The following is a 9,163-nucleotide window of genomic DNA, read 5'->3' on the forward strand; positions in this document are numbered from 1 at the left end:
AAATTCTTTTAAATTCTTTGATCAATTCTGTATAAAGAATTCTTTTAAATTCTTTTAAATTCTGTTCATAAGACTAGAATCTTTTAAATTCTTTTAAATTCTTTTAAATTCTTTTAAATTCATTTTAAATTCTTTTAAATTCTTGGGATTGAACCTAGGATAATCTTTTAAATTCTTTTAAATTCTTTTAAATTCTTTTAAATTCTTTTAAATTCTTTTAAATTCTTTTAAATTCTTTTAAATTCTTTTAAATTCTTTTAAATTCTTTTAAATTCTTTTAAATTCTTTTAAATTCTTTTAAATTCTGTTGAAATTCTTTTAAATTCTTTTAAATTCTTTTAAATTCTTTTAAATTCTTTTGAAATTCTCTTTAAATTCTTTTAAATTCTTTTAAATTTTTTAAATTCTTTTAAATTCTTTTAAATTTTAAATTCTTTTAAATTCTTTTAAATTCTTTTAAATTCTTTTAAATTCTTTTAAATTCAAATTGTTTAAATTCTTTTAAATGTGGAATAATTTTAAATTCTTTTAAATTCTTTTAAATTCTTTTAAATTCTTTTAAATTCTTTTAAATTCTTTTAAATTCTTTTAAATTCTTTTAAATTCTTTTAAATTCTTTTAAATTCTTTTAAATTTAAATTAAAATTCTTTTAAATTTCTTTAAATTCTTTTAAATTCTTTTAAATTCTTTTAAATTGTATTTAAATTCTTTTAAATTTCGTTAGATTTTAAATTCGGTGGATTAGGTTCACGGCAGCATTCTTTTAAATTCTTTTAAATTCTTTTAAATTTTTTAAATTCTTTTAAATTAAGTTTTAAATTCTGTTGAAAATTGACTTTTAAATTCTTTAAATTCTTTTAAATTCTTTTGATAATTCTAATTTAAATTCAAATTTGTGATAACGTTAAGATTTTAAATTCTTTTAAATTCTTTTAAATTTTTTTAAATTCTTTTAAATTCAAAATTTTAAATTCATTTAAATGGAAATTGTGAATTTGACTTTTGAAATTCTTTTAAATTCTTTTAATCTATTCTTTTAAATTCTGGATGTTAAATTCTTTTAAATTCTTTTAAATTCTTTTAAATTCTTTTAAATTCTTTTAAATTCTTTTAAATTCTTTTAAATTCTTTTAAATTCTTTTAAATTCTTTTAAATTCTTTTAAATTCTTTTAAATTCTTTTAAATTCTTTTAAATTCTTTTAAATTCTTTTAAATTCTTTTAAATTCTTTTAAATTCTTTTAAATTCTTTTAAATTCTTTTAAATTCTTTTAAATTCTTTTAAATTCTTTTAAATTCTTTTAAATTCTTTTAAATTCTTTTAAATTCTTTTAAATTCTTTTAAATTCTTTTAAATTCTTTTAAATTCTTTTAAATTCTTTTAAATTCTTTTAAATTCTTTTAAATTCTTTTAAATTCTTTTAAATTCTTTTAAATTCTTTTAAATTCTTTTAAATTCTTTTAAATTCTTTTAAATTCTTTTAAATTCTTTTAAATTCTTTTAAATTCTTTTAAATTCTTTTAAATTCTTTTAAATTCTTTTAAATTCTTTTAAATTCTTTTAAATTCTTTTAAATTCTTTTAAATTCTTTTAAATTCTTTTAAATTCTTTTAAATTCTTTTAAATTCTTTTAAATTCTTTTAAATTCTTTTAAATTCTTTTAAATTCTTTTAAATTCTTTTAAATTCTTTTAAATTCTTTTAAATTCTTTTAAATTCTTTTAAATTCTTTTAAATTCTTTTAAATTCTTTTAAATTCTTTTAAATTCTTTTAAATTCTTTTAAATTCTTTTAAATTCTTTTAAATTCTTTTAAATTCTTTTAAATTCTTTTAAATTCTTTTAAATTCTTTTAAATTCTTTTAAATTCTTTTAAATTCTTTTAAATTCTTTTAAATTCTTTTAAATTCTTTTAAATTCTTTTAAATTCTTTTAAATTCTTTTAAATTCTTTTAAATTCTTTTAAATTCTTTTAAATTCTTTTAAATTCTTTTAAATTCTTTTAAATTCTTTTAAATTCTTTTAAATTCTTTTAAATTCTTTTAAATTCTTTTAAATTCTTTTAAATTCTTTTAAATTCTTTTAAATTCTTTTAAATTCTTTTAAATTCTTTTAAATTCTTTTAAATTCTTTTAAATTCTTTTAAATTCTTTTAAATTCTTTTAAATTCTTTTAAATTCTTTTAAATTCTTTTAAATTCTTTTAAATTCTTTTAAATTCTTTTAAATTCTTTTAAATTCTTTTAAATTCTTTTAAATTCTTTTAAATTCTTTTAAATTCTTTTAAATTCTTTTAAATTCTTTTAAATTCTTTTAAATTCTTTTAAATTCTTTTAAATTCTTTTAAATTCTTTTAAATTCTTTTAAATTCTTTTAAATTCTTTTAAATTCTTTTAAATTCTTTTAAATTCTTTTAAATTCTTTTAAATTCTTTTAAATTCTTTTAAATTCTTTTAAATTCTTTTAAATTCTTTTAAATTCTTTTAAATTCTTTTAAATTCTTTTAAATTCTTTTAAATTCTTTTAAATTCTTTTAAATTCTTTTAAATTCTTTTAAATTCTTTTAAATTCTTTTAAATTCTTTTAAATTCTTTTAAATTCTTTTAAATTCTTTTAAATTCTTTTAAATTCTTTTAAATTCTTTTAAATTCTTTTAAATTCTTTTAAATTCTTTTAAATTCTTTTAAATTCTTTTAAATTCTTTTAAATTCTTTTAAATTCTTTTAAATTCTTTTAAATTCTTTTAAATTCTTTTAAATTCTTTTAAATTCTTTTAAATTCTTTTAAATTCTTTTAAATTCTTTTAAATTCTTTTAAATTCTTTTAAATTCTTTTAAATTCTTTTAAATTCTTTTAAATTCTTTTAAATTCTTTTAAATTCTTTTAAATTCTTTTAAATTCTTTTAAATTCTTTTAAATTCTTTTAAATTCTTTTAAATTCTTTTAAATTCTTTTAAATTCTTTTAAATTCTTTTAAATTCTTTTAAATTCTTTTAAATTCTTTTAAATTCTTTTAAATTCTTTTAAATTCTTTTAAATTCTTTTAAATTCTTTTAAATTCTTTTAAATTCTTTTAAATTCTTTTAAATTCTTTTAAATTCTTTTAAATTCTTTTAAATTCTTTTAAATTCTTTTAAATTCTTTTAAATTCTTTTAAATTCTTTTAAATTCTTTTAAATTCTTTTAAATTCTTTTAAATTCTTTTAAATTCTTTTAAATTCTTTTAAATTCTTTTAAATTCTTTTAAATTCTTTTAAATTCTTTTAAATTCTTTTAAATTCTTTTAAATTCTTTTAAATTCTTTTAAATTCTTTTAAATTCTTTTAAATTCTTTTAAATTCTTTTAAATTCTTTTAAATTCTTTTAAATTCTTTTAAATTCTTTTAAATTCTTTTAAATTCTTTTAAATTCTTTTAAATTCTTTTAAATTCTTTTAAATTCTTTTAAATTCTTTTAAATTCTTTTAAATTCTTTTAAATTCTTTTAAATTCTTTTAAATTCTTTTAAATTCTTTTAAATTCTTTTAAATTCTTTTAAATTCTTTTAAATTCTTTTAAATTCTTTTAAATTCTTTTAAATTCTTTTAAATTCTTTTAAATTCTTTTAAATTCTTTTAAATTCTTTTAAATTCTTTTAAATTCTTTTAAATTCTTTTAAATTCTTTTAAATTCTTTTAAATTCTTTTAAATTCTTTTAAATTCTTTTAAATTCTTTTAAATTCTTTTAAATTCTTTTAAATTCTTTTAAATTCTTTTAAATTCTTTTAAATTCTTTTAAATTCTTTTAAATTCTTTTAAATTCTTTTAAATTCTTTTAAATTCTTTTAAATTCTTTTAAATTCTTTTAAATTCTTTTAAATTCTTTTAAATTCTTTTAAATTCTTTTAAATTCTTTTAAATTCTTTTAAATTCTTTTAAATTCTTTTAAATTCTTTTAAATTCTTTTAAATTCTTTTAAATTCTTTTAAATTCTTTTAAATTCTTTTAAATTCTTTTAAATTCTTTTAAATTCTTTTAAATTCTTTTAAATTCTTTTAAATTCTTTTAAATTCTTTTAAATTCTTTTAAATTCTTTTAAATTCTTTTAAATTCTTTTAAATTCTTTTAAATTCTTTTAAATTCTTTTAAATTCTTTTAAATTCTTTTAAATTCTTTTAAATTCTTTTAAATTCTTTTAAATTCTTTTAAATTCTTTTAAATTCTTTTAAATTCTTTTAAATTCTTTTAAATTCTTTTAAATTCTTTTAAATTCTTTTAAATTTTTTAAATTCTTTTAAATTCTTTTAAATTCTTTTAAATTCTTTTAAATTCTTTTAAATTCTTTTAAATTCTTTTAAATTCTTTTAAATTCTTTTAAATTCTTTTAAATTCTTTTAAATTCTTTTAAATTCTTTTAAATTCTTTTAAATTCTTTTAAATTCTTTTAAATTCTTTTAAATTCTTTTAAATTCTTTTAAATTCTTTTAAATTCTTTTAAATTCTTTTAAATTCTTTTAAATTCTTTTAAATTCTTTTAAATTCTTTTAAATTCTTTTAAATTCTTTTAAATTCTTTTAAATTCTTTTAAATTCTTTTAAATTCTTTTAAATTCTTTTAAATTCTTTTAAATTCTTTTAAATTCTTTTAAATTCTTTTAAATTCTTTTAAATTCTTTTAAATTCTTTTAAATTCTTTTAAATTCTTTTAAATTCTTTTAAATTCTTTTAAATTCTTTTAAATTCTTTTAAATTCTTTTAAATTCTTTTAAATTCTTTTAAATTCTTTTAAATTCTTTTAAATTCTTTTAAATTCTTTTAAATTCTTTTAAATTCTTTTAAATTCTTTTAAATTCTTTTAAATTCTTTTAAATTCTTTTAAATTCTTTTAAATTCTTTTAAATTCTTTTAAATTCCAAAATAGAGCAATAATTCCACCAATTTTCACATCCGTCTGCTATGAGCAAACAATTCCTCGCAACAAGAACGACTTTTTCTACACTCGACTGGGAAATCCAACTCGATCAGTTCTCGAAGAATGCCTTGCAGCTCTCGACAAAGCCAAATATGCCTTAACATTCTCATCTGGTTTGTCAGCCATCATGACAGTCATTACGACCCTTAAAAATGGTGACGGAATCATCGCAAGTAAGCAATTTTATTCAGGAACTCTTGACGGTTTAGCAATTGCTGAGCGACTTGGTTTTGATGTCCAATACATTGACTTTACGGACCTTAAAAATCTTAGTGATGCTCTCAAGCCAAACACTAAGCTAATTTGGACTGAAACATGCATGAATCCAACGATGCAAGTTATGGACATTAAAGCTATTTGTGACTTGGTTCATGCTAATTCAGATGCGATTGTTGTGGTTGACAACACATTTCTAACACCTTATTATTGTCGTCCATTGGAACTTGGTGCTGACATTGCACTTTATTCATTGACTAAGTATTTTTCTGGACATTCTGACATACTTGGTGGTTCCGTTACCATGAATTGTGAGGAATTGTACAAGACAGTAAAGTATGGTCAAGGTAATTAATATATGCTTGACAATTTGCTAGGATATTAATGCTTGACAATTTTAGGAGCCTTTGGTACCATGCTGTCACCATTTGACTGCTACTTGGTCAACAGAAGTGTAAAAACTCTTGCATTAAGGATGGAAAAGCACTCGGAAAATTCATATAAAGTTGCAAAATTCCTTGAATCACATTCAGCCGTTGAGCAAGTTAATCATCCAGCATTGGAAAGTCACAGCGGTCATAAAGTTGCAATGAAGCAGTTTTCAGGACATTCTGGTGTCTTTTCGTTCTATTTGAAGGATAATTCACATGAAAAAGCAATCAAATTTTTTAATGGACTTAAATTTATTCCAATTTGTACGAGTTTGGGTGGAATTGAGACAACGATGGCATATCCGAGAGAAATGTCACATCCAAAATTCTCGGATGAAGAGTGCTTTTCGATGGGAGTTACATATGGATTAATAAGAATTTCTGTTGGAATTGAGGAGTGTGATGATATTATTAATGATTTAAGGGATGCATTGGATGGAATTGACAAGAGTGGGAAAATTGGCCAAATTATTACGAAATTTGAAAGTTTGTAAGACCTTTTTGGCTGTTATTTAAGTTCCAATAAAAAACCAGGGGTGTATTTAATGGGAACGTGGAATGGGGTGGGAGGAAGACCTGCTTTTAAAATTTTAATTTTTAATTAAATTTAAACGTTTTTTTTTTAAATAAATCTTAAAATATTTTTTTTATTTGAATTCAATTTATCAAATTTAATTCGTTTTTAAATCTAAGCCACCCATTCCTAAGTGTTACGTAATTTCCAAACTATCCCAATATGAAGCTATTCACTTGTGACGCAACGAGAAAATTTGACAACCTGACCTCCTTTACCTCCGTAATTAAGTAAAGTTCGTGAATCAAATATTCATCAAAGACTGTGGATATGCCGGATTTGACCGTTATTTTTAATTTCAAAAATATAAATGACCGTTTATTTTTGAATTTAGAATGACCGTTGTAAAAGTTCCAAAATTTTTATTATTAAAAATTAATTTTCAAACTTTTTTAAATTGATTTTTTTAATAATTTAAAAAGAAAATATTTGAAACTAATTTTGAAAAGTTTTTTTTAAATTAATATTGAAAAAGTTACTTTTTTATTGATTTTAAAAAAGTATTTTTAAATTGATTTGAAAAATGAAATTTAAAAAAATTTAAAAAAATTTAAAATATGAAAAAAATTCAAAAAATAAATAAAAATTGGAATAATTTCAAAAAAAAAAAAAAATTGAAATTGTAATAATTTGAAAAATATTAAATGATTATAAAAATTAAGCTTCATGTGACAGTTCAAGTCAACAAATTTACATAGTTCTACTTCGATTTTTATAACGGTCAAAATTAATTTGAAATTTCGACTCACTTCGACGTTTTTTGAATCCTTCGACACTCAGTGTCGAATTGAATTTCGTCAGAAATTCATATTAAAGGTCATCAAAATTACGTCAGAATTTCATCCGAAATCTGTCAGAAATTCGGTCGGTCCAACGATACTCGTCAATCCTATCTATAATTATTGTTGATCACACAATTACAGCATTTCTAATTGTGAATTTAAAAATAAAACAATAATCCAAATATTGCTTTTAAATGAACTCAATGACACTATTCAGGGGGTCTAATCTTGGATTATGGACTTGAACATTCTGATAAGATAAATGCTGATATGATAAGGGCAATAAAGCTTGTCAAATATTGTCAAAACAGCAAATTTATTTTAGTATTAATTAAACTGAACAAGTGAAAACAATTTAAAAAATATATATAAAAAAAAGTTATAATTAAAATGATGAAGTAAGTTTAATGATTTTTTTAAAATATTTGTTTGAATTTTTAATTTTTGAGAAATAGATTTTAAATTTTGAAATTTAATGGATTTTAATTTTTTTTCAATTTTATTTCAAATTTAAATTAAACACATAATTTAAAAACAAATATGTTTTCAATTCATTTAAAACATAATTTAAAAAAATATTTAAATGAATTTTTGAAAAAATAATTTTTAAAATTTTTATTTTCAAACTTTTTTTTAAATTGATTATTTTAATAATTTAAAAAGAAAATATTTGAAACTAATTTTGAAAAGTTATTTTTAAATTAATATTGAAAAAGTTACTTTTAAAATGATTAAAAAAAAGTATTTTAAACTGATTTGAAAAATGAATTTAAAAAAAAAATTTAATAATTTGAAAAAATTTAAAATTTTAATAATTAAAAAAATTAAAATTGTAGTAATTGAAAAAAAAACCTAAAGTTGTAATAATTTGAAAAATATTAAATGATTATAAAAAATTTATTTTCAAATTTTTTTTTAAAAAGAAATTGTTATTTTCTACAAATTTAAATTCATATAAATTATAAATTAAATCAATAAATTCAAAATAATTTTTTTTTAATTTAAAAATAAATTATTTAAATTTAAAATTAAATTTTTTGAATTTAAATTTAATTTTTTTTTTGAATTCAAAATTAAGTTTTTTGAATTTAAAATTAAGTTTTTTGAATTTAAAATTAAGTTTTTTGAATTTAAAATTAAGTTTTTTGAATTTAAAATTAAGTTTTTTTAAATCTAAAGATAAACTTTTTAAATTTATTTTTAAATTTTTAAAATTTACTTTTAAATTTAATTTTAAATTGATTTTTAAATTAAAAAATCACTAATTATTTTTCTCAATTTTTCAATTTTAATTAAAAAAAAGTAAAAAAGTTGATTGAAAATTTAATATTAAATTTTAACAAAACCTTTCAAAAATTAATTAATTTTTTTAAATAGACTAAAATAAAGAATTAAATTATTTAAAATATGATCAAATTTCCTAATAATTTTAAAAATTAATAATAAAATTTCAATATTTTTTTTTAAGATTTCATCATTTCCTCAAACTCTTGATCATCGCAACTCTCGTCATTGCCTCAAAAGCAGCCGACGAAGACGTTGACTACGATGCAGGATACATTGAACTTCACGAAGAACTTCCAAAACCTCAACCACAAGTCTCTCAACCAAAAGTAGCTTATATAGATGATATCATTATGCCAAAAGAAAGTGGATTCAATCCATTCAAGTCTGTCTCATTTTCTGAAGCATCCGTCTACATACCAGTCGCTGTCATTAGCGGTGTTTTATTAAATGCCATCATCATTACAGCACTCGTTGTCCTTAAACGCAGACGTGTTAGTTCATACAGAAAATTACAACTTAACAGAACCACACCAGTATTTAAGGAACTTCAGACAGAAGCTATATAAGTTAAATTGTTACAATTTGAGGCAGAAAGCAGCTCCACTGATGGATTTTTAAGTAAAATTTGAAAGATTTTCATGTAAAAATTTTAAAATTAAAAATAAAAAATTTTAAAAAAATTAAAAAAAAATTGAAAAAAATTAATTTTAAAATCTATAAAAATTTCAACAATCATCCAAATACGTGTGCATTAGCAAGTGCCTCAAACAAGTCCACAATCTCATCCATAACAATAAGAAAAACAGCACTCAATGCCTGATTATCTCATTTCTGTCAAAATTCATAATTTGATATACAATTGAGAGAAATGAAAAACACTAGACTTGTCTGCAGATAGCTGATAGCTGGATTTGATAATATTAAGT

The 9,163-nt window shown here is 17.7% G+C and overlaps 2 protein-coding genes across 2 annotated transcripts; both read left to right on the forward strand.

Annotated features, from left to right (window-relative positions):
* Positions 1 to 4,890: 4,890 nt before the first annotated feature.
* Positions 4,891 to 6,255, forward strand: LOC139094347 (putative cystathionine gamma-lyase 2). Its single transcript, XM_070645384.1, has 2 exons — positions 4,891 to 5,510; positions 5,565 to 6,255. The coding sequence occupies exons 1-2, from the start codon at positions 5,075 to 5,077 to the stop codon at positions 6,086 to 6,088; spliced, it is 960 nt and encodes a 319-aa protein (XP_070501485.1). The 5' UTR covers positions 4,891 to 5,074; the 3' UTR covers positions 6,089 to 6,255.
* A 563-nt stretch (positions 6,256 to 6,818) lies between these two features.
* LOC139094350 (uncharacterized) lies at positions 6,819 to 8,886 on the forward strand. The gene is made up of 2 exons (XM_070645387.1): positions 6,819 to 7,348; positions 8,419 to 8,886. Exons 1-2 carry the CDS (start codon positions 7,341 to 7,343, stop codon positions 8,801 to 8,803), a joined length of 393 nt encoding a protein of 130 aa, XP_070501488.1. The 5' UTR covers positions 6,819 to 7,340; the 3' UTR covers positions 8,804 to 8,886.
* The last annotated feature ends 277 nt before the right edge of the window (positions 8,887 to 9,163 follow it).

Source organism: Chironomus tepperi, unplaced genomic scaffold (assembly GCF_022539635.2).
Source record: "Chironomus tepperi strain 1889 unplaced genomic scaffold, CSIRO-AGI_Ctep_v1 contig_354, whole genome shotgun sequence".
Taxonomy (NCBI): Eukaryota; Metazoa; Arthropoda; class Insecta; order Diptera; family Chironomidae; genus Chironomus; species Chironomus tepperi.

Bases quoted from the DNA above. Each gene is read 5' to 3' on its own strand.
- LOC139094347 (XM_070645384.1), top strand. From the start codon at position 5,075: ATGACAGTCATTACGACCCTTAAAAATGGTGACGGAATCATCGCAAGT. The intron at 5,511-5,564 runs GTAATTAATATA...TGACAATTTTAG, and splicing joins GACAGTAAAGTATGGTCAAG to GAGCCTTTGGTACCATGCTG.